At 47.0% G+C, this 26001-nt stretch overlaps 1 protein-coding gene across 1 annotated transcript in view; it reads left to right on the top strand.

Annotated features, from left to right (window-relative positions):
- The window catches only part of polm (polymerase (DNA directed), mu), a 38794-nt gene that overhangs the window by 9494 nt on the left and 3299 nt on the right, over positions 1-26001 (top strand). The window contains exons 4-10 of the mRNA XM_070865980.1: positions 2659-2754; positions 3243-3413; positions 6388-6459; positions 7572-7692; positions 17424-17556; positions 20983-21085; positions 23987-24319. Of these exons, the coding sequence (XP_070722081.1) occupies positions 2659-2754; positions 3243-3413; positions 6388-6459; positions 7572-7692; positions 17424-17556; positions 20983-21085; positions 23987-24319 (1029 nt within the window). The remainder of the gene's footprint in view (positions 1-2658; positions 2755-3242; positions 3414-6387; positions 6460-7571; positions 7693-17423; positions 17557-20982; positions 21086-23986; positions 24320-26001) is intronic.

The raw sequence follows: 26001 nt of genomic DNA, 5'->3' as shown, positions 1-26001 counted from the left end.
CGCAGTCAAGGCCACCGACGGTCCAAACACCCAAGGCCCCACCCCACTGCTGGCCAAGAACGGGGAGACACTCATCAAGGACACCGAGGCAGTCAGGGCCCGCTGGGTGGATCTCCTCAATCGAGACTGTGCCTTTGACTCGAGTGTCCTCGAATCCAACCCACAGCATGCTATCCGCCACCATCTCAGTAAAACCCCAGCCCTGCATGAGGTAGAGAAGCCATAAGACAGCTTAAGAACAACAAGGCTACGGGAGTGGATGGAATCCCTGCTAAGGCACTGAAGTATGGCGGAGAGGCACTGTTGGCATGAATGCATGACCTCATCTCTCTCATCTGGAGGGAGGAGAGCATGGCGGGAGATCTCAGAGATACAGTGATCGTGACCATCTTTAAAAAAAAGAGGACAAGTCCGACTGCGGCAACTATAGAGGAATCTCCCTGTTATCAGCCACTGGGAAAATCATCGCTAGAATCTTCCTCAACCGTCTTTTCCCTGTGGCTGAGGAGTTCCTCCCGGAGTCGCAGTGTGGGTTTCGTCCCCTCCAGGGTAAAACAGACATGATTTTTACAGCGCGACAGCTACAAGAAAAATGCAGGGAGCAACACCAACCCTTGTACTTGGCCTTCTTTGACCTTACAAAGGCCTTTGACACTGTCAACCACGAGGGTCAATGGAGCGTCCTCCTCCATTTCGGCTGTCCCCAAAAGTTTGTCACCATCCTCCGCCTGCTCCACGACGACACGCAAGCCGTGATCCTTACCAACGGATCCATTACAGACCCAATCTACGTCTGGACCGGGTTCAAACAGGGCTGCGTCATCGCGCCAAACCTCTTCTCAATCTTCCTCGCCGCCATGATCCACCTCACAATCAACAAGCACCACGCTGGAATGGAACTAAACTACAGAACCAGTGGGAACCTGTTCAACCTGCGACGTCTCCAGGCCAGATCCAAGACTGTCCCATCCTCTGTCGGCGAGGTACAGTACGCGGACGACGCCTGCGTCTGCGCACATTCAGAGACTCCGAGACATAATCAACATCTTCATTGAGGCGTATGAAAGCATGGTCCTCCACCAACCTGTCCCTGTTGCATGACACTGCCCCCGCCAACCCATTCATCAAGATCCACGGCGCGGCCCTGGACAACGAGGACCATTTCCCATACCTCGGGAGTCTCTTATCAACAAGGGCAGACATTGACGACGAGATTCAGCACCGCCTCCAGTGCGCCAGTGCAGCCTTCGGCCACCTAAGGAAAAGAGCGTTCAAAGACCAAGCCCTCAAATCTGCCACCAAGCTCATGGTCTACAGGGCTATAGTGATACCCGCCCTCCTTTATGGCTCAGAGACATGGACCATATACAGTAGACATCTCAAATTGCTGGAGAAATACCACCAACGATGTCTCCGCAAGATCCTGCAAATCCCCTGGGAGGACAGATGCACCAATGTTACCATCCTCGACCAGGCCAACATCCCCAGCATTGAAGCACTGATCACACTCTATCAGCTCCGCTGGGCAGGCCACATAGTTTGCCTGCCTGACACAAGACTCCCAAAGCTGGCGCTCTGCTCAGAACTCCCTCACAGCAAACGAGCCAAAGGTAGGCAGAGGAAACGTTTCAAGGACTCCTTCAAAGCCTCCCTGATAAAGTGCGACATCCCCACTGACACCTGGGAGTACCTGGCCAAAGACCGCCCTAAGTGGAAGAAGTGCATCCGGGAGGGCACTGAGCACCTCGAGTCTCATCGCCGAGAGCATGCAGAAACCAAGCACAGTCTGCGGAAAGAATGTACAGCAAACCAGTCCCACCCACCCTTTCCCTCAATGACCATCTGTCCCACCTGTGACAGGGACTGTGGTTCTTGTATTGGACTGTTCAGCCACCTAAGGACTCATTTTTAGTGTGGAAGCAAGTCTCCCTCGATTTCGAGGGATTGCCTATGATGATGATGATGGGCTTGCAGTTCTCTGGAGTCGAGTGGGATTGGTTTGCTGCACGTTCTTTCCGCAGACTGTGCTTGGTTTCTGCATGATCTCGGCGATGAGACGCGAGGTGCTCAGCGCCCTCCCGGATGCACTTCTTCCACTTAGGGCGGTCTTTGGCCAGGGACTCCCAGGTGTCAGTGGGGATGTTGCACTTTATCAGGGAGGCTTTGAGGGTGTCCTTGAAACGTGTCCTCTGCCCACCTTTGGCTCGTTTGCTGTGAAGGAGTTCTGAGTAGAGCACTTGCTTTGGGAGTCTTGTGTCAGGCATGCAAACAATGTAGCCTGCCTAGCGGAGCTGATCGAGTGTGGTCGGTGCTTCAATGCTGGGGATGTTGGCCTGGTCGAGGACGCTAACGTTGGTGCATCTGAGGAATTCCAGGGTGTTCCTCAGTGACCGGTCTGCCTTTCCTGGTTCTATTTTGATCCAGGCTGGTCAGTCATCAACAATGCCCTGAAGTATTGTGGATGTGCCTTGCTTAAGAATAGGATCACTGAGTTTGCAACAGAGTGTTCCAATCTGCCATATCAGAGAGACCCCACTTAATGGCTCTTACACCCTTTGTTAATGGTTGGTCTGATTTTCATTTGTCGGAGGGGGGGGGGAATAAGGTGTGTGTGGCTGGATTCAATTATAATACTTACCAATTGTGTTTGATTTTTAGGTGACGAGAGTTGCTGCTGCTGTTATTGGGGTTCCTATTTCACCGTACGCCTGTCAAAGAAGGACCACGCTGAACAATAAAAACAGATTACTTACGGTAATAATCAGTCGACACCCCACCCCATCCCTGTTCCCAAGTCTCTAGAATAAATTGCAGTAACTATAATGAAAGATGCAGGGTTACTTGGGACCCTTTGTCATGCCCAGACTGATGGCCCTCGTGCCTCTGGCTGAGGGAGAGGGAATATAAACTGAGGTTGCTGCTCATGTTCACTACCTGACGACGCTGTTAGAAAATGCATGTGTATCGAAGTCATTTGAGAACATGGTTAGGGCTTGACTATGACGACTCACGCTGTTGACACTCGCTGGGTTCATGTGTGAGGCTACTTTGGAAGGGGTGAAGAAAGAAGAAAATTCCTGGCTCAAAATGTATGTAATGTAAAATATGAATAGTCGTAATTCTTTTTAAAATCCTGGGATGCATTTGAAGTCCTGAGCGAGTTAATGGAAACTGGCTATGTTGAAATGTGTACACTATAACAAATGGATTTAGATGTGGTCCTTTGTCTTGATTCTGCCTAGGATGCATTGAAGATACTGGCTGAAAATGCAGAGTTATGTGAGAGTGAGGGACGGTACCTGGCATTCACCAGAGCATCTTCTATTCTAAAGTCTTTGCCATATAATGTGACCAGAATGGAAGTCCTTCAAGGGATTCCCAGTCTTGGGGACCATTCCAGAAAGGTGATTAAGGTAATGACATGGTGCATTGTTTCTGTAGTCTTGAAGCTTTCTTTGGGTAACCAGGAGAGCAGCTGTTTATTACGTGGTGCTGCATTTATATCATCAAGGTTCGGTGCTGGGTCCCCAGCTATTTACAATATACATTAATGATTTGGACGAAGGAATTGCATGTAATATATCCAAGTTTGCAGTTGACACTAAGCTGGGTGGCAGTGTGAGCTGTGAGGAAGATGCTAAGAAGCTGCAGGGTGACTTGGACAGGTTAGGTGAGTGGCCAAATGCAAGGCAGATGCAGTATAATGTCGCTAAATGTGAGGTTATCCACTTTGGTGGCAAAAACAGGGAGGCAGAATGCTATCTGAATGGTGACAGATTAGGAAAAGGAGAGGTGCAATGAGACCTGCGTGTCATAGTACATCAGTCATTGAAAGTTGGCATGCAGGTACAGCAGGCGGCGAAGAAGGCAAATGGCATGTTGGCCTTCATAGCGAGAGGATTTGAGTATAGGAGCAGGGATGTCTTACTGCAATGGTATAGGCCTTGGTGAGGCCACACCTTGAATATTGTGTACAGTTTTTGTCTTCTAATCTGAGGAAGGACATTCTTGCTATTGAGGGAGTGCAGCCAAGGTTCACCAGACTGATTCCCGGGATGGCAGGACTGACATTTGAAGAAAGACTGGATCGACTAGGCTTATATTAACTGGAATTTAGAAGGAGAGGGGATCTCATAGAAACATATAAAATTCTGACGGGATTGGACAGGTTAGATGCAGGAAGAATATTCTCGATGTTGGGGAAGTCCAGAACCAGGGGTCATAGTCTAAGGATAAGGGGTAAGCCATTTAGGACCGAGATGAGGAGAAACTTCTTCACTCAGAGAATTGTGAACCTGTGGAATTCTCTACCACAGAAAGTTGTTGAGGCCAGTTCGTTAGATATATTCAAAAGGGAGTTAGATGTGGCCCTAACGGCTAAAGGATCAAGGGATATGGAGAGAAATCAGGAATGGGGTACTGAAACATAGAAACATAGAAAATAGGTGCAGGAGCAGGCCATTCAGCCCTTCTAGCCTGCACCGCCATTCAATGAGTTCATGGCTGAACATGAAACTTCAGTACCCCCTTCCTGCTTTCTTGCCATAACCCTTGATCCCCCGAGTAGTAAGGACTTCATCTAACTCCCTTTTGAATATATTTAGTGAATTGGCCTCAACTACTTTCTGTGGCAGAGAATTCCACAGGTTCACCACTCTCTGGGTGAAGAAGTTTCTCCTCATCTCGGTCCTAAATGGCTTACCCCTTATCCTTAGACTGTGACCCCTGGTTCTGGACTTCCCCAACATTGGGAACATTCTTCCTGCATCTAACCTGTCTAAACCCGTCAGAATTTTAAACGTTTCTATGAGGTCCCCTCTCATTCTTCTGAACTCCAGTGAATACAAGCCCAGTTGATCCAATCTTTCTTGATAGGTCAGTCCCGCCATCCCGGGAATCAGTCTGGTGAACCTTCGCTGCACTCCCTCAATAGCAAGAATGTCCTTCCTCAAGTTAGGAGACCAAAACTGTACACAATACTCCAGGTGTGGCCTCACCAAGGCCCTGTACAACTGTAGCAACACCTCCCTGCCCCTGTACTCAAATCCCCTCGCTATGAAGGCCAACATGCCATTTGCTTTCTTAACCGCCTGCTGTACCTGCATGCCAACCTTCAATGACTGATGTACCATGACACCCAGGTCTCGTTGCACCTTCCCTTTTCCTAATCTGTCACCATTCAGATAATAGTCTGTCTCTCTGTTTTTACCACCAAAGTGGATAACCTCACATTTATCCACATTATACTTCATCTGCCATGCATTTGCCCACTCACCTAACCTATCCAAGTCACTCTGCAGCCTCATAGCATCCTCCTCGCAGCTCACACTGCCACCCAACTTAGTATCATCCGCAAATTTGGAGATACTGCATTTAATCCCCTCGTCTAAATCATTAATGTACAATGTAAACAGCTGGGGCCCCAGCACAGAACCTTGCGGTACCCCACTAGTCACTGCCTGCCATTCTGAAAAGTACCCATTTACTCCTACTCTTTGCTTCCTGTCTGACAACCAGTTCTCAATCCACGTCAGCACACTACCCCCAATCCCATGTGCTTTAACTTTGCACATTAATCTCTTGTGTGGGACCTTGTCGAAAGCCTTCTGAAAGTCCAAATATACCACATCAACTGGTTCTCCTTTGTCCACTTTACTGGAAACATCCTCAAAAAATTCCAGAAGATTTGTCAAGCATGATTTCCCTTTCACAAATCCATGCTGACTTGGACCTATCATGTCACCATTTTCCAGATGCACTGCTATGACATCCTTAATAATTGATTCCATCATTTTACCCACTACTGAGGTCAGGCTGACCGGTCTATAATTCCCTGTTTTCTCTCTCCCTCCTTTTTTAAAAAGTGGGGTTACATTGGCTACCCTCCACTCCATAGGAACTGATCCAGAGTCAATGGAATGTTGGAAAATGACTGTCAATGCATCCGCTATTTCCAAGGCCACCTCCTTAAGTACTCTAGGATGCAGTCCATCAGGCCCTGGGGATTTATCGGCCTTCAATCCCATCAATTTCCCCAACACAATTTCCCGATTAATAAAGATTTCCCTCAGTTCCCCCTCCTTACTAGACCCTCTGACCCCTTTTATATCCAAGTTGCATGATCAGCCATGATCATGTTGAATGGTGGTGCAGGCTCGAAGGCCGAATGGCCTACTCCTGCACCTATTTTCTATGTTTCTATAATGCTGCCACTGGAGCCTTGATGCAGCAAAGTTAGACAGTGCAAAGGCAAAAAATCAGATGAGAAAGGATCCAGTTTGGTCTCTGCTGTTCTAACAATTTACAACTCAGTGGATGTTTTTGGACAGTAATGCAATTAATACTGCAGGAAATGAAACACATGAGTCTCCTCAATCTTTGCTGCAGGAAATCCTTGAAGATGGACTCTGCAGAGAAGTTGAGAGTGTAATCCAGAATGCGAGATATCAAACTCTAAAGGTAGGCCTTGGTGTTGGGAGATGTTTTGCTACACGGTGTGAAATGAACTGACAAGTTCACAGGGTAGATTTCAACACTTTAGTGAGGGACATGTCAGAAAATGGCCACTGAGGAAATCTGCTAAACCTGACCACAGTGGGAACTGTGATTGGCTAATGGCAATTGCAAAATGATGGTGACAGACCATTTCCCACCTTCATCAGGATGTAATCTCAACAGTTGTACCAACTTTAGTCTGTTTGTGTGTGTGTGTGTGTGTGTGTGTGTATAGATGGAAAAAAAAAGTGGAAATCTGAAATGGAAACAGAAATGCTAATCAATATCTGAAAGAGCAAGAGAAGTTACCATTTCAGATGGGACCCTTCCCCAGAATTCAGAGTTATCGCGAAGGGTTCCAGCCAGAACAGTAATATTTTTTTCTCATTCAGATCCTGATCAGCATGTTGTGTGTTTACAGCAGTCTCTTTTTTAAAAAAAAAAAATTGGGATTGCAAATTATTTTGCCAGAGAGTTAAAGGCAAGAAAGACTGCAGCGGAGTTCTGGAATAGCAGTGTGGTTGTAGTACTGTATATGAGTTACAGAGGTGCCAGCTACAGCTACAGGTGCAAGTGCAGGCCAAAGTCACTGCAGCCTGACTTGAACACAAAAACCTAGGCTGACACTCCAGTGCAGTACTAAGGGAGTGCTGCGCTGTCTGAGGTGCCGTCTTTCAGTTGAGACATTAAACCATCATCTTTCTCGGGTGGATGTAAAATATCACATGGCATTATTCAAAGAAGAGCTGTCGAGCTATTCCTGGTGTCCTGGGCCAATATTTATCCCTCAATCAACATCACTAAAAATAGATTATCTGGTCATTATCACATTGCTGTTTGTGGGAGCTTGCTGTGCGCAATCTGTGCTGCGTTTCCTACAGTACAACACTTCAAAAAATACTTCATTGGCTATAAAGCGCTTTGGGATGTCCGGAGGTCTTGAAAGGTGCTATATAAATGCAAGTCTTTTTACTTGAATATAACAATAAGTTGCACTAGAGCTGTCCTGCTCGTGTCCGTAAACAACAGGTCATTAACTGGATGTGATCGTTTGTACGCCTTGTTTCTGACCCTAGCTGTTCACCAGTATCTTTGGCGTTGGTGTGAAGACAGCCGATAAGTGGTACAGAGAGGGGCTGCGGACGATAGATGAACTGAGAGCATCAAAAATAAAACTTACAAAAGAACAGGAAGCAGGTAATAAAGTGTAGACAAAATATTAGTATTTTAACGTGCCGCTTTTTAAATGGCTCACTTTTCTCGAGGTCATTTATCATTGTTCAATGATTCTGGAAAGACGCCAGGAACTAGCATTATGTTCCTATGTTTATATAGTGAACTGCTATCTTCACAGGTGTCTAAACAAAGGAAGATTTCCACTTTACTACAGAAGCAATTGTATTAATGATTATTCAGAATGAAAACATTTTGACAGTACTGTGTCTGTTTCATATCCCACAGTTGGCGAATCATCAGACATTCCTGTAGCGACGTGGATGATATTTAATATTGTTAGCGATTATTGGGAGGGAAGTTTGGAAGTGTTGGTTGGCAGGGATAGCATGTCGGAAGATACTACAGCTTGGTCAGATTCACAGCCAGCAGTTTTTCCATGTGGTTGTACAATGATAGCACGCTGAGCTTTGTCCCTTTCTACTCGTAGATGTCAATGGCTCTGCCTTATATCATTTCAAAGACAGAACAAACCTACAGTGACTGTTCGTGGGGTGAGATTTTCCTCTGGAGGGAGTGGGAACAGGGATGCGGTCCTGCACATTTCCTCTGGTGTGGCTCCTGAAGTAGCACCAACTTTTAAGTGTTTACGTGGTGTTGGGCCTTGACCTCATGCCTCAATAACATCATCTATGTTACCTGTCATTGAAAAAAAAAAATATAGGACTATTACAAATCTATTCCAATGGTTAAATGTACTGTTTGACATAGAACTGAGCCAAATAGACTAGAAAGGTTCCAGGTTCTGTATGCGAATACATAAACTAGATGTGATCCAAAACTCGGCTGTCCATGTCCTAACTTGCACTAAATCCTGTTCACCCATCACCCCTATGCTCGCTGACCTACATTGGCTTCCGGTTTCCCTTATTTTCAAATCCCTCCATGGCCTCGCCCCTCCCTATCTCTGTAATCTCCTCCAGCCCCACAACCCCCTGAGATATCTGTGCTCCTCTAATTCTGCCCTCCTGAGCATCCCTGATTATAGTCGCTCCACCATTGGTGGCCATGCCTTCTGTTGCCTGGGCCCCAAACTCTGGAACTCCCTGCCTAAAATTCTTCGCCTCTCTACCTCTCTTTCCTCCTTCAAGACTCCCCTTAAAACATACCTCTTTGACCAAGCTTTTGGTCACCTGCGCTAATTTCTACTTGTGCGGCTCTGTGTCAAATTTTTATCGCATAATACTTCAGTGAAGCTCCTTGGGATGTTTCACTACATTAAAGGCGCTATATAAATACAAGTTGTGTACATATAAAGAAAGACTGTTTCCAATGGCTGAAGAGTTGATAGCAAGAGGCACAGATTTAAGGTGATTGGCGAAAAACTTTTTTACGCAACGAGTGGTTAGGATTTGGAACGATAGGTTGCTGGGTACAGATTCAATCGTGGCCTACAAAAGATAATGGGATAAATACTTAAAGGAGAAAAAATTGCAGAGGTGTGGTGAAAGAGCGGGGGAGTGGGACTAACTGGATTGCTCTTCGAAAGAGCCGTACGGACTCGATGGACCGAATGGCGGCCTCCTGTGCTGTATTATTCTATGATTCAATGGTGAATTGGCTGATTTTCACTGGGACATCTGGGGTCTGGGGAGGGGGAAAATCAGCTAACATTCCCATCCCTGATCACCATATAGTAATTCCTGCTGGAAGGTGTGCGGGTGTTTTTTGGATGATGGGAAATGACCAGATCAGTTTCGGCTGTGGTGCACCCCATAGTAATATAGCCTGCTGACACACTGGGTGAATTTCCATGGGGGTGCTCCCAGTTGTCTGCTGTTATTCGGCAGAACAACTGCGGGAAATCCCAGGTAAACGGAATTTACGTTATGTTTCCGGGATTTCCATAGCTCTTCCGCTGAAGGTACCGTGGACGAGCCAGGTGAACCCCTGCAGAAATTGACCCCCACATTGATCAGGCTCTCACGATGGCTGCTTGGGTAAGATTACTGGAGGACTGCTCCTACTTTGGAACTGTACCCCAATAAGAATCAGCATCTGACACTCCAGTGCAGTATTGAGGGAATGCTGCACTGTCGGAGGTGCCGTCTTTCGGACGAGACGTTAAACTGAGGCCCCATCTGCTCACTCAGGTGGACATAAAGGATCCCATGGCACTATTGTGAAGACGAGCAAGGGAGTTATCTCCAGTCCTGCCAATATTTATCCCTCAATCAACTTCACAAAAATAGATGATCTGGTCATTATCACATTGCTGTTTGTGGGAAATTGCTGTGCGCAAATTGGCTGCCGTGTTTTCTACGTTACAACAGTGACTACGCTCTTTAAAAAGTACTTAATTGGCTGTAAAGCGCTTTGGGACATCCTGAGGTTGTGAAAGGCGCTATAGAAATGTAAGTCTTTTTTTTCTTCAAGGCGGAAGGGGAGAAAAGGGGAGTTTAATCCATGTTTGGATATTTCATTGTCCATTCTATGACATAACATTTAATTGAAGGCAAGTTGTTCACTCATGAACTCTTTTCTTTCAGTTTTAATACACCTGAGATCTTTGTTGTCTTGTAGTCTAACCTATATATTTCTCTCTCTGCTTCTTCGAAATGAAAGGTACAGTTCAGTGGTTACCAGCAGCGCTCTGTTAGCCTGTGATCATTCTTCGTGTGTAAACTCAGATGTGAGTGTTAGTTGGCTGTCATTATGGAGGGCGTTGCAGCCAAACTCAGTCTTGCCCTTGGCTGACGTTGCCATATGCACACTTTTTTCAGCAGGACTCGTTTGACAGTGAATTCACATTTGTATCACGCTTTCGATATATATTGCAATACGCAAGGCACTTCATGAGGGGGAAAATCAGAAAGTGACCAAGAATTAGCAGAACAGTCAGTGGAGCTGGCTGAACATGAGGTTTAAGATGCAGATTTTAAGGCAGTATTTGAAGGTGGAGAGAGATAATGCAAGGTAGTGAATCCCAGAGTTGGGTCTGTAATGGCTGGAAACACTGTCACCATAGGTGGAGTGGGGAGGGACACACTATAGAAACATAGAAAATAGGTGCAGGAGCAGGCCATTCAGCCCTTCTAGCCTGCACCGCAATTCAATGAGTTCATGGCTGAACATGAAACCTCAGTACCCCCTTCCTGCTTTCTCGCCATACCCCTTGATCCCCCGAGTAGTAAGGACTTCATCTAACTCCCTTTTGAATATATTTAGTGAATTGGCCCCAACCACTTTCTGTGGCAGAGAATTCCACAGGTTCACCACTCTCTGGGTGAAGAAGTCTCTCCTCATCTCGGTCCTAAATGGCTTACCCCTTATCCTTAGACTGTGACCCCTGGTTCTGGACTTCCCCAACATTGGGAACATTCTTCCTGCATCTAACCTGTCTAAACCCGTCAGGATTTTAAACGTTACTATGAGGTCCCCTCTCATTCTTCTGAACTCCAGTGAATACAAGCCCAGTTGATCCAGTCTTTCTTGATAGGTCAGTCCCACCATCCCGGGAATCAGTCTGGTGAATCTTCGCTGCACTCCCTCAATAGCAAGAATGTCCTTCCTCAAGTTAGGAGACCAAAATTGTACACAATACTCCAGGTGTGGCCTCACCAAGGCCCTGTACAACTGTAGCAACACTTCCCTGCCCCTGTACTCAAATCCCCTCGCTATGAAGGCCAACATGCCATTTGCTTTCTTAACCGCCTGCAGTACCTGCATGCCAACCTTCAATGACTGATGTACCATGACACCCAGGTCTCGTTGCACCTTCCCTTTTCCTAATCTGTCACCATTCAGATAATAGTCTGTCTCTCTGTTTTTACCACCAAAGTGGATAACCTCACATTTATCCACATATACTTCATCTGCCATGCATTTGCCCACTCACCTAACCTATCCAAGTCACTCTGCAGCCTCATAGCATCCTCCTCGCAGCTCACACTGCCACCCAACTTAGTGTCATCCGCAAATTTGGAGATACTACATTTAATCCCCTCGTCTAAATCATTAATGTACAATGTAAACAGCTGGGGCCCCAGCACAGAACCTTGCGGTACCCCACTAGTCACTGCCTACCATTCTGAAAAGTACCCATTTACTCCTACTCTTTGCTTCCTGTCTGACAACTAGTTCTCAATCCACGTCAGCACACTACCTCCAATCCCATGTGCTTTAACTTTGCACATTAATCTCTTGTGTGGGACCTTGTCGAAAGCCTTCTGAAAGTCCAAATATACCACATCAACTGGTTCTCCTTTGTCCACTTTACTGGAAACATCCTCAAAAAATTCCAGAAGATTTGTCAAACATGATTTCCCCTTCACAAATCCATGCTGACTTGGACCTATCATGTCACCATTTTCCAAATGCGCTGCTATGACATCCTTAATAATTGATTCCATCATTTTACCCACTACTGAGGTCAGGCTGACCAGTCTATAATTCCCTGTTTTCTCTCTTCCCTCCTTTTTTAAAAAGTGGGGTTACATTGGCTACCCTCCACTCGATAGGAACTGATCCAGAGTCAATGGAATGTTGGAAAATGACTGTCAATGCATCCGCTATTTCCAAGGCCACCTCCTTAAGTACTCTGGGATGCAGTCCATCAGGCCCTGGGGATTTATCGGCCTTCAATCCCATCAATTTCCCCAACACAATTTCCCGACTAATAAAGATTTCCCTCAGTTCCTCCTCCCTACTAGACCCTCTGACCCCTTTTATATCCGGAAGGTTGTTTGTGTCCTCCTTAGTGAATACTGAACCAAAGTACTTGTTCAATTGGTCTGCCATTTCTTTGTTCCCCGTTATGACTTCCCCTGATTCTGACTGCAGGGGACCTACGTTTGTCTTTACTAACCTTTTTCTCTTTACATACCTATAGAAACTTTTGCAATCCGCCTTAATGTTCCCTGCAAGCTTCTTCTCGTACTCCATTTTCCCTGCCCTAATCAAACCCTTTGTCCTCCTCTGCTGAGTTCTAAATTTCTCCCAGTCCCCAGGTTCGCTGCTATTTCTGGCCAATTTGTATGCCACTTCCTTGGCTTTAATACTATCCCTGATTTCCCTAGATAGCCACGGTTGAGCCACCTTCCCTTTTTTATTTTTACGCCAGACAGGAATGTACAATTGTTGTAATTCATCCATGCGGTCTCTAAATGTCTGCCATTGCCCATCCACAGTCAACCCCTTAAGTATAATTCGCCAATCTATCCTAGCCAATTCACGCCTCATACCTTCAAAGTTACCCTTCTTTAAGTTCTGGACCATGGTCTCTGAATTAACTATCATTCTCCATCCTAATGCAGAATTCCACCATATTATGGTCACTCTTCCCCAAGGGGCCTCGCACAATGAGATTGCTAATTAGTCCTCTCTCATTACACAACACCCAGTCTAAGATGGCCTCCCCCCTAGTTGGTTCGTCGACATATTGGTCTAGAAAACCATCCCTTATGCACTCCAGGAAATCCTCCTCCACCGTATTGCTTCCAGTTTGGCTAGCCCAATCTATGTGCATATTAAAGTCACCCATTATAACTGCTGCACCTTTATTGCATGCACCCCTAATTTCCTGTTTGATGCCCTCCCCAACATCACTACTACTGTTTGGAGGTCTGTACACAACTCCCACTAACGTTTTTTGCCCTTTGGTGTTCTGCAGCTCTACCCATATAGATTCCACATCATCCAAGCTAATGTCTTTCCTAACTATTGTATTAATCTCCTCTTTAACCAGCAATGCTAACCCCCCTCCTTTTCCTTTTATTCTATCCTTCCTGAATGTTGAATACCCCTGGATGTTGAGTTCCCAGCCCTGATAATCCTGGAGCCACGTCTCCGTAATCCCAATCACATCATATTTGTTAACATCTATTTGCACAGTTAATTCATCCACCTTATTGCAGATACTCCTTGCATTAAGACACAAAGCCTTCAGGCTTGTTTTTTTAACACCTTTTGTCCTTTTAGAATTCTGCCGCACAGTGGCCCTTCCTGTTCCCCGCCCCGGGCCTCTCCGGCCCCCAACCCCCCCCATCTCCCCTCCGTCTCCTGCCTCTGCCTCCCTTTTGTCTCCCTCTGTCTCCCTGCATTGGTTCCCATCCCCCTGCCATATTAGTTTAACTCCTCCCCAACAGCACTAGCAAACACTCCCCCTAGGACATTGATTCCGGTCCTGCCCAGATGCAGACCGTCCGGTTTGTACTGGTCCCACCTCCCCCAGAACCGGTTCCAATGCCCCAGGAATTTGAATCCCTCCCTGCTGCACCACTGCTCAAGCCACGTATTCATCTGCGCTATCCTGCGATTCCTACTCTGACTAGCACGTGGCACTGGTAGCAATCCCGAGATTACTACTTTTGAGGTCCTACTTTTTAATTTAGCTCCTCGCTCCTTAAATTCGTTTCGTAGGACCTCATCCCTTTTTTTTTAACCTATGTCGTTGGTACCAATGTGCACCACGACAACTGTCTGTTCACCCTCCCATTTCAGAATGTCCTGCACCCGCTCCGAGACATCCTTGACCCTTGCACCAGGGAGGCAACATACCATCCTGGAGTCTCGGTTGCGGCCGCAGAAACGCCTATCTATTCCCATCACAATTGAATCCCCTATCACTATCGCGCTCCCACTCTTTTTCCTGCCCTCCTGTGCAGCAGCGCCAGCCACGGTGCCATGAACTTGTCTGCTGCTGCCCTCCCCCGATGAGTCATCCCCCCCCCAACAGTACTCAAAACGGTGTATCTGTTTTGCAGGGGGATGACCACAGGGGACCCCTGCACTACCTTCCTTGCACTGCTCTTCCTGCTGGTCTTCCATTCCCTATCTGGCTGTGGATCCTTCTCCTGCGGTAAGACCAACTCACTACACGTGATACTCACGTCATTCTCAGCATTGTGGATGCTCCAGAGTGAATCCACCCTCAGCTTCAATTCCGTAACGCGGACCGTCAGGAGCTCGAGGCGGACACACTTCTCACACACGTAGTCGTCAGGGACACCGGAAGTGTCCCTGAGTTCCCACATGGCACAGGAGGAGCATATCACGAGACCGATCTCTCCTGCCATGCCTTAACCCTTGGATACCCTTAAATTGGTAATAACAATGTTACAGTTCACTTACTGATATAAAAAACAAAAAGAAAAGCTACTCACCAATCACCAGCCAATCACTTACCCCATTGGCTGTGACGTCACCTTTTGATTCCTTTCTACTTCTATTTTGCTTTCTCTCCCGCTGTAGCTGCACAAGTACGCCTTTATAGGCCGCTCCGACACTGCTCCCACCTCTCGCCAACTGCCGCTGACTCTCGAGCTCCCGCTGGGCCTTTATAGGCCGCTCCGACGCTGCTCCCACCTCTCGCCAACTGCCGCTGACCCTCGAGCTCCCGCTGGGCCTTTATAGGCCGCTCCGACGCTGCTCCCACCTCTCGCCAACTGCCGCTGACCCTCGAGCTCCCGCTGGGCCTTTATAGGCCGCTCCGACGCTGCTCCCACCTCTCGCCAACTGCCGCTGACCCTCGAGCTCCCGCTGGGCCTTTATAGGCCGTTCCGACGCTGCTCCCACCTCTCGCCAACTGCCGCTGACCCTCGAGCTCCCGCTGCGCCTTTATAGGCCGCTCCGACGCTGCTCCCACCTCTCGCCAACTGCCGCTGACCCTCGAGCTCCCGCTGGGCCTTTATAGGCCGTTCCGACGCTGCTCCCACCTCTCGCCAACTGCCGCTGACCCTCGAGCTCCCGCTGGGCCTTTATAGGCCGCTCCGACGCTGCTCCCACCTCTCGCCAACTGCCGCTGACCCTCGAGCTCCCGCTGGGCCTTTATAGGCCGCTCCGACGCTGCTCCCACCTCTCGCCAACTGCCGCTGACCCTCGAGCTCCCGCTGGGCCTTTATAGGCCGCTCCGACGCTGCTCCCACCTCTCGCCAACTCTATAGTCCAGATTCAGAGGCAAGATGTGCTGTAGGTCTGGATGAGGCTGCAGAAGTAGGGTGAAGTGAGCGAAGGAGGAATTGGTAGTCAAAGACGAGGATTTTGAAATGAAAACTTTGGGAAATGGGGAGCAAATGAAGGCCTTCAAGGACAGGTTTGATGGTTGAGGGACACTTATTATAGTGTCCCAGCTGTTGCTGCCATTGCAATTGGCTAGCTGAGCACATTTGGTAATTGAAATGTAGAATCTTTCGGTCTTCTGGCTTTTGTGCTGCATCAGATGGATCCTTTACTCTCTGGACTACTCGGAGTCTAACTAAGTTATCCAGAGTCACAGCACACATAAGAACATAAGAAATAGGAGCAGGAGTAGGACATCCGGCCCCTCGAACCTGCTCCGCCATTTAATACGATCATGGCTGATCCGATCATGGACTCGAGTCCACTTCCCTGTCCGCTCCCCATAACCCCTTAATCCCTTATCGGTCAAGAAACTGTCTATTTCTGTCTTAAATTTATTCAATGTCCCGGCTTCCACAGCTCTCTGAGGCAGTGAATTCCACCTTAGGCAGCATAGAGAGGTATGAATGCCATGTACTCATTCTACATTCAGAGTCTGTTTAGAAGAAGCAGCAGCAACAACTTGCATTTATATAGACCTTTTAACATAGAAAACGTCCCAAGCCAGGAATCCTGTCCAGGACCTGATTGACATGAATCACTTAACGTCGTGGAACAGAAAGTTTTTATCAGTTGTCAAGATTTCCCAATATTTCTAATATTGTTTCACAAACGCATCATCATGCAAACTGTTACGTCTTTAATACTCTTATGAATGACTCCACGAGGTCTAGTATTGTACTTGAGCTGTTGTGACCTTAGTCCCATTTATTGTAACTCCAGAGTGAGGCACAAGCATGGTGGGCAGCCTTTTATACTGGGCCCTGCACACCTATGCAGGTGACCCTCAGGTCTCCCACCGCAGTGCCCTCTGGTGGCACATCTTATGTGACTATACAGTTAGTATACATGGTCTACATACATGACACAAAATTGATACTGAGTCAAAGAAGAAGACATTAGGAGGGGGTAACTAAAAGTTTGGTCAAGGATTTGGGTTTTAAGAAGGGTCTTCAAAGAGGACAGGGAGGTGGAGAGGCATAGAGACATAGAGGTTTAGGGAGGGAATTCCAAACAATAGGGCCTAGACGGCTGAAGTCACAGTTGCCAGTGGTGCGCAGAATGAGTGGGGGATGTACCAGAGGCCATAATTTAAGGAATGCAGAGTTCTCAGAAGTTTATAGAAGCGGGCGGGTAAGTGGAGCTGAGTCCACGGCCAGATCAGCCATGATCTTTTTGAATGGCGGAGCAGGCTCGAGGGGCTAAATGGCCTACTCCTGTTCCTAATTCTTATGTTCTTATAGGGCTGGATGAGGTTAGAGATAGAGAGGGGCGAGGCCTTGAGAGACTTAAACACACATTTTAAATTTGGGGCTTTGGGGAAATGTCTAACATGTAAGTATAGGTGGAAAAAAGCAGATGAAAAAATTCCCACTGAAAGCGTAACTTGGTTGTCTTCTGCAGTACTAACCCAGCTCTGCTGCGATAACGAGGGTGCCCTGCAGTGGAGCTGTAACTTTTGGTGCTGACAAGTCCCACTGTAAGTCAGCAGAAGCTGGAAAAAGGCCTTGTAGCAAAATGTCCTTCAGGCATTGCAACAAAAAAAAACTAACATGAGCTGGATGAAATTTCAAAATGCTTTGAACAGCTGCCAAGGCTGTCCCTGTTTAAAACTGATAATCTCTTTTGTTTTACAGGCCTGCTGTATTATGAAGACCTCATTGTACCAGTTACAAGGGCAGAGGCAGATTTGATCGGACAAATTGTGGAAGGAGCTGTACACAGATTTCTACCGACTGCAATTATAACACTAGCTGGTGGCTTTCGAAGGTTAGCGCACTTTAGCTTCTCCTAACACAATGTGGTTCCGTTAACTTCTGCTAACATTTGTAAAAGCCTGAAACTACCCGAGAAAAGGAAAGGGAACCATGGCTATCCTTTATTATTGTGAAACCTAAAGGAGGCCAACGCCCTTCAACTAAGATTGTAAAGAGTAGAAAGGACTAGGTAAATGAGGACCTGTTATTGTTATCGGCCGTGGCTCAGTGGGCAGCACACTCGCCTCTGAGTCAGAAGGTTGCGGGTTCAAGTCCCACTCCAGGGACTTGAGCACAGAAATCTCGGCTGACGCTCCAGTGCAGTGCTGAGGGAGTGCTGCACTGTCAAGAGGTGCCGTCTTTCGGATGAAATGTTAAACCGACGCCCGTCTGCTCTTAAAGATTCCGCAGCACTATTTCGAAGAAGAGCAGGAGAGTTATTCCCGGTGTCCTGGTCGATATTTCATCATCATAAGCAGTCCCTCGAAACCAGGATGACTTGCTTCCATGCCAAAAAAGGATGAGTTCACAGGTGTTTCAATGAAGGACTTAATATTCCAGGTCCCGAACTACATGCTGAAGGGTGGAAGATGCCTGTGCGTGGATTTTTTTAACGTGTGGCGGCCGTTGCACACGAGCTTGGCAGAGCTAGGTCTTGGTCCAGTGGCGAGGATTAACCAGGACGACGAGACCAGCTCTGCTGCATGGACCGAGCACGCACATATCGCAGTGTGGGCTGGCCCGTGCTGCCCCTGGGCCCTCGCCTCTTCTGGCCCCGAACTCACGCCTCTCCTGGACCCCGATCACGTCGCTCTACAATCTCTCGCCGCTCCTTCTACCCCGACCTCGCCGCTCCTGCTGTACTGCCCACGTGGCAGCCCCGACCTGCGAGAGACCATCAGCGGCAGGTCGGGGCCATAAAAGGAACGGCGGCCATGGGCAGTGTGGCGGTGTGCCCCTGCAAGGTACACGCCAAAATTTATCCCCCAATCAACATCACTAAAAACTAATTATCTGGTCATTATCATAGTGCTGTTTGTGGGAGCTTGCTGTGCACAAATTGGCTGCCGCCTTTCCTACATCACAACAATGCCCCCACTTCAAAAAGTACCTTATTTAGCTGTAAAGTGCTTTGGAAAGTCCGGTGGTCGTGAAAGGAGCTATAGAAATGCAAGTCATTTTCTTTTTATAATGACCTATTTACTCCCATCAGGAGCAAAATGGTTGAAACTGCTCATGTCCTCGTAGACTGCATCAGTGCTGTGCATCAGCTGACGTGAGCAATGCTGGACGGAGTTCTTGTTTGTCTACATGTCTCAGCTGAGACTGGGTTTGAACTTGTCTTTTAATTGAGAGTCAGACATTGTAATATGGCAGCTTACAAAGTAGCCATAACCTTGTAAAAATACAAGCAAACTGAAGAAAGTTCCTTCTGCACAAGAGTCAAAATAAACACCCCAAGAAAGAATGCTTTTGTTTTGGTTGCAGTGCTCATGTAATCCTGTGCAGGTAAAGGTTATTTTTTAAAGTGTCCACGATTGTCCATCGAATGTAATTCCCAGTTCTTGAAAAATGCATGTTGTATAAAACATGTCAGATGGACATCTTACTTTCTATTAGATCCAAATGCTCAACAGTAATGGAGCTGTATTGGAGAAAAATATAAATTTATTTGAAGTGTCTTGTAAATATTTTCAGTACAGCCTGTGTGTTTTTTGAGGGGTAATTTTCTCCCCTGCTTGCATTTCCTCATTGACCACTTGCTAGGGCAGGGTTCTGTGGAGCCAAGGCATCATCATAGGCAGTCCCTCGAAATCGAGGAAGACTTGCTTCCACTCCAAAAATGAGTTCTCGGGTGACTGACTAGTCCAATTCGGGAATTACAGTCTCTGTCGCAGGTGGGACAGACAGTCGTTGAAGGAAAGGGTGGGTGGGAATCTGGTTTGCCGCACACTCCTTCCGCTGCCTGCACTTGATTTCTGCATGCTCTCGGCGACGAGACTCAAGGTGCTCAGCACCCTCCCGGATGCTCTTCCTCCACTTAGGGCGGTCTTTGGCCAGGGACTCCCAGGTGTCGTTGGGGATGTTGCACTTTATCAAGGAGGTTTTGAGGGTGTCCTTGAAACGTTTCCTCTACCCACCTGGGCCTCGCTTGCTGTGTAGGAGTTCCAAGTAGAGTGCTTGCTTTGGGAGTACTTCACCGAAGCAGTTATTATTTACATACAAGCCTTAGGCTTGAGTGCTAACAGGACTCGAGGGAGTCGAGGGTTATGGGCGCGGGCAGGGAAGTGGAGCTGAGGCCAAGATCAGATCAGCCATGATCTTATTGAATGGCGGAGCAGGCTCGAGAGGCCAAATAGCCGACTCCTGCTCCTATTTCTTCTATTTCTTATGTTCTCATGACTTTGACCATGCTGGGTCTAATGCTGGCCTTAGTTGATATCCACAGGTGCGTTCTGCAGGAGAGGTCCTTGAATAATGTTCACAAACAGGAACACTAACTGATTTCCCCCCCTCCCCCTCCTCTCCTTTCCTAGTCCTCGTACTGAAGCTAATTAATGCTTTCCTACTACCATACTAGTTGAGATTAGCGAGCTCTGTATAGACCAAAGGGAAAACCTCTCAATGTTCTCTCTGATCTATAGGGCTTAAAACCACATAGGGCAGTACATTTACCTAGTAGGCCATTCAGGAGAAATATTGTTTAAATTCATTACAATTGTCCAACTTGATAAGTGCAACATTCACAAGTTCACAAGTATCTACTTCTGTGCCATACTCCACCCCGTGATTGTGCAGCAATGGCCTGTCTGCAATGATCAGCTGGTACAATGAGTATTGTGGTGTAGAGAAGGATTGACAGACCAGTTAAGAACTGGGGAAGAGTCATAAACTATACAAAACACTTCCTTGCATTGTTTCAGATACTTCTAATTTATCTGGGTTGGCATAAATTGGAAACTAAAGTAAAACCGAGCCGGGCGGAAAATGAGGTTTGGAATCATCACGGGGAGTGCTCTTTGTCACCAGCTCTTCAACCAACAGCCTTCGGGGTGGGAACCAAGCACTCCACTGCATTGACCCAATCCTAAAGAAATGCATTCGAAAATACCAACAATTTTGGTTAAAACAGAAAATGCTGGAAGTACTCAGCAGGTCAGGCAGCATCTGTGGAGCGAGAAACCGACTCAATGTTTCAGGTCAATGACCCTTCCTCAGACCATTTTTAGAAACATAGAAAATAGGTGCAGGAGTCGGCCATTCGGCCCTTCGAGCCTGCACCACCATTCAATAAGATCATGGCTGATTTGTTTTTTTTCACTGTAATATTGTATTCCTCCAGTCTCTCCATAGAAAGAGATATGCCCATTGGTTTTGAAGTATCTTTCAGTTTATTTAAGTGGTTTGTGTTCACTCATCAGAACTTTCTGTTCTTCAGAGAGAAGCAGTCTGGCCATGATGTTGACTTTCTTATAACTCACCCAGAGGAAGGCAAAGAAGAGGGTCTTATTTACCAAGTGATTAGTTGGATGGTCACCCAGGTATGACTCAGACATTTTATGAACTTTGGCAATGTCCAAGAGATAATTTTGACCCTTAAACTTCTTCAACTTGGATGTAGATCAAACTGATATGATAATTCATTTATGGGGGGTCGGTTTCAGAACTTTGCTGCTAATAGTCCCAAAACATTTAACATCACTATCTAGAACATTTTTGATTGTAAGAATACAAGGAAGCAGAGTTAGTCCCACTCTGATGGACAACAAAGGAGTGGCGTTGGAAGAGGATGGTGTGGTTAACCATGGCACAGGCTGCAGAGCTCGAGAAGGATGAGGAGTATCCTGAGTATACATGGTCACCGTCACATAGGATGTCCTTTGTGACTTCCATTAGAACCGTTTCAGTGCTGTGGCAGAGGCGGAAACCTGATTGGGAACCATTTACAATATCAGCTCGAATGCAGGCTAGAAAAGGAAGTTGGGATGGTCAGTTTAATGGGAATGGGAGTCAACAGAGCATGAGGTGGGTCTCTGGGACAAGATGAGCTCAGAGAAGGCACGAGGGAAGATGGGAGAAAAGCTAGAGACTGACCCGGTTCAAGGTTACGATGGTGGGGGGGGGGGAAACTTGTACAATTCTGTCTTGGGTTACTGTCCTCTGACTTTCCTTGAAGTATCATCTCCCATGGCGGCATGTTTTAGATTGAAAATTAGATGAACGCACATCTTTTTAAGCTTTGCCATGGACTTTGTCCCTCTCTGTTCCTCCTTTCTTGCCCATGCTATTAAGCTGGGCTACATTATGCTGTGCTTTTATCAGTTCTAAATGGGTGGGAGGGTAGTTAGCGTTCTCTCTACATCTTGATTGTTGATTCTATTTTGTCTCTTTCTCTTACACTGGCCTATAATGAGTTATTCAACAAATGACAAAAGAACTGACTGAAGCTGGGATACTCATCGGGAACCATCATTTTTTGGTCTCTTCCATAAACTCTGTTCCCTTCCCACTGTCTCCACCTGCTTCCTAGCCCCCTGCTCAAGCTGAACCAGAGTATGTGAAACCTTGGCACCTTATTCAACCTCGAGTTCAGCTTCAAATCTGGCAACCAAACTCAATTTTATTTTTCAAAAGCGAGTTGGATAAGTATCTGAAGGAGAAAAAATTGCAGGGTTATGGGGAAAGGACAGGGGAATGGGACTAGCTGAGAGTCGGCGCGGGTTCGATGGGCCGAATAGCTGCCTTCCGTGCTGTAGCCATTCTATGATTCTATACATCACTAACATTGCTTATTTCCACTTCAATAACATTGCTGACCACCACACCAATCTCACTGCCGCTGGAACCCTTATCCATACTTTCATTATCTTCAGACTTGTCCTTACTAGTGTCTTAAAGTAGGAAAGAGAGGTAGAGAGGTGGAGCGGTTTAGGGAGTGAGTTCTAGACCTACAATTTCTCCTTGTTCTGCCCCCCCCCCCTCCAAAAACATAAAGATTAAATCCTATCTTCTATTAACATCCATAGCCTCACCCTATCCTATCTCTGCAACTTCCTCCAGCTTTACATTCCCTCCGGCACCTTTTGGTTCTCTGACTCCTGTCGTTTGTGAACATCTCCCCTCCCTTTGCCCCACCATTGGAGGCAGAGTGAGATTAAGCTAACTCAGCACAAACTGGGGGTCGGCCCTGAGATCTGCACTGTAAATCTTCGCACCACACTGGAAGTAGGTCTTGGTTTTTGGTGAGAAACTGCATACCCACAGAACACATCCATTTATCTGTTGCCCTAATCATTTTAATGTTTTTCATGTGCTTTGTCCATAGCCATTTTTATATTAAAAATTGTTTTAAAAAGATTTTGAGAAGGAATTGTTGCACAACAAGTTAATAGGAAAGGTGTTCTTTTAATATTGTTGACGAGGGTTTTGTAATTAATTGATAAATCTAGTTCTCTGCAACAACATAACAACTTGCATTTATATAGCGACTTTAATGTAGTAAAACGTCCCAAGCCATTTCACAGGAGCGTTATCAGACACTGAGCTACATAAGGAGATATTGGGGCAGATGACCAAAAGCTTGATCAAAGAGGTAGGTTTTAAGGAGCGTCTTAAAGGAAAAAGAGGTAGCAAGGCGGAGAAGTTGAGGGAGGGAATTCCAGAGCTTCAGTCTGTAAGTGTGACCCTGACCTTCCGGTCGCCTGTCACTTTAAATCTCCGCTCCACTCCCACTCTGATATCTGCGTTCTCGGACTCCTACACTGTTCCAATGAAGCTCAACGCAAGCTCGAGGAACAGCACCTCTTCTTTCGCTTAGGCACTTTACAGCCTTCTGGATTCAACATCGAGTTCAACAATTTCAGAGCATATCCTCTTTTTTTTTTTTCTTCCTTCTTCTATTTTTTCTCTCTGTCGATAATGGCAGCTGGTCATTACTACACCATTCACACCCTATCCAGATTAACCTTTACCTGACTTCTGCCATTACCATTTCAATTCGGCCATCATCCCTTTTGTGTCTCTAATCTCTCCTGCCTTCCACCCTATCACAGACCTTCCCTTTTGTTCTTTCGCACTGAAAAGGGATGGGAAAGAAAGAACGTGCTCTTTTCGAACATTCGGCAGTTCTGACGAAGGGTCGTTGACCCGAAAAGTTAGCTCTGTTTTTCTCTCCACTGATGTTGCCTGACACGTTGAGATTTCTAGCATTCTCTGTTTTTATTCCAGAGCTTTAGGGCTTTGGCAGCTGAAGGGACGGCCACCAGTAGCGGAGTGATTAAAATCGGGGCGGCTCAAGAGGCCAGCACAGAGACCTCTGATAACAGCAAGGATCCTTGCATAATGAACGTTTTTAACAACCTAGACATTTTTCAAGCTGATAACCTTTGCGAACTGTGGAAAAGTAAATGTTAAGTTACAAGTTTGTTTTCCAATTGTTTTAGGGACTGATATTGTATGATGACATCACTGACAACAGTTACCATAAGTTGAAAAACAAGGAGCCTGAGATATTTGATCACTTTACAAAATGCTTTTCTATCTTCAAACTAAAGAAGGAGACAGTAAATAATATAGAACCAAACAGACCAAACAATCGTGACTCTTTGGCTGTGAATGTGACTGGGGGAATTGGACTTGCTGGTCATGCAGAGACTACTCGGCAAGTATCTGCTGCTGCAGCAAGAGATAAGAACTGGAAGGCTGTGAGAGTGGACCTGGTCATTGCTCCCTTTGGCCAGTATGCCTATGCCTTATTGGGATGGACAGGCTCACAGGTAAGTATAATTAAATATAGTACGATACAACTATTGTCTGATACAGAAATATAAAGCAAAACTCTGCTGATCAGTTAGCAACTGAGAAAGACCGGTTCATCATCATAGGCGGTCCCTCGAACGAGGATGACTTGCTTCCATAAGAGTTCACCGATGTTTCAGTGAAGGACCCGATGTTCCAATCCTGAACTCCAATTGAGGGGGTGGAAGATGCCTGTGCGTGGATTTTTTTTAACGTGTGGCGACTGTTGCACATCAGCCACCACACGGGCTCGACAGAGCTAGACAAGGGTTGAACCAGGGCAACTGGAGACCTGCTCTGCTGCACGGACCTAGTGTGCGCACACATCGCAGTGTGGGCTGGCCCGTGCTGCCCCTGGGCCCTCGGCTCTTCTGGGCCCCGTACCCTCATTCGCCGCTCCTCCGCCACAATCTCTCGCCGCTCCTCCGCCACGATCTCTCGCCGCTCCTCCGCCACGATCTCTCGCCGCTCCTCCGCCACAAACAGACCGGTTAATATTTGGATCAATCCCTTTCGTCAGAACTGACAAAGGCACTTGATTCAAAACAGTGTGGGGTGGCAATTCAGTCTTCTGCCGCCCCTCTTAGCACCCCGGAGGGTGGCAATGGCGCCGGAAAGCACTTGCGGCCAGCTTCCGGCGCTCCGCCGGGACATTCGGTGCTGGTATGGACGGGGCGTGGAGCATTACCGCCCGGGAAAGGTGAGCTGGTGTGCAATGCCCCGAGTCGCGACACTGGCTCGATTTGTGGTTGCTGCCCAACCCGAAACGCTGTATATGGTCATAGCCCTGGCGGGGACGCCTGTGAAAGCGGGGGGGACCGAGCTGCAGTGAGGGAAGGAATGCCAATCTCGGGTAAGTGTGATTGTTTAAAAAAAAAATTTGCCGATTTATGCGTGAGCTATGTATCTGGGATGTTTTTGGTGGGTTTTTTCAAGGGTTTATTCCCCCCCCGCCCCCCACCTCTGTTATGGCGCTCAGAGGCCGGCTGTTTAGCTCGGGATTTTCCCTTGCTCAGCCGGTTTCTCCTGGTGTACTGGCCAACATTTCTCTTGCAAAGACCAAAAAAAACAAATTACCTGGTGATTCATTCATTTGCTGGTTGTGAGATTTTGCTGTATGCAAATCAATTTGCCGATTTTACCCACATAACAGCAGCGACTGTACTTCAAAAGTTGGTTGTAAGATGCCCTGAGGATGTCGATAAGGTGCTATACAAATACAAGTTCTTTAGTATGACCGGTTAGCATTAAAAGCAAAACAGAAATATTGCAGGAAGATGAGGATTTCCTCCAGTTAAACAGTGAGAAGACCGAAGCCATCGTCTTCAGTCTTCGCCGCAAACCCTTGCCATCAATTCCATTCTCTCCCCAACACCTGTCTCCAGTTCAGCCAGACTGTTTGCAATCACGGCATCCTATTCAATCCTGAAATGAGCTTCCAATCTCACATCCTCTCCATCATGCCTAGTTCCACCTCCCCATAACATTTCCCACCTCTGCTCCTACCTCAGCCCATCCGATGCTGAAACCCTCATCCGTGCCTTTGTCACAGCCAGACTTGACTATTCAAATGTTCTTCTGGCTGGCCTCCTATCCTCTGCCCTCCACGAACGTCAGCTCACCCAAAACTCTGCTGCTCATATTCTAACCACACCAGGTA

This window comes from Pristiophorus japonicus, chromosome 22 (assembly GCF_044704955.1).
Source record: "Pristiophorus japonicus isolate sPriJap1 chromosome 22, sPriJap1.hap1, whole genome shotgun sequence".
Lineage (NCBI taxonomy): Eukaryota > Metazoa > Chordata > Chondrichthyes > Pristiophoridae > Pristiophorus > Pristiophorus japonicus.
The sequence above is the reverse complement of the archived record's forward strand: the minus strand, read 5'-3'. Positions and strand labels throughout refer to the sequence as shown.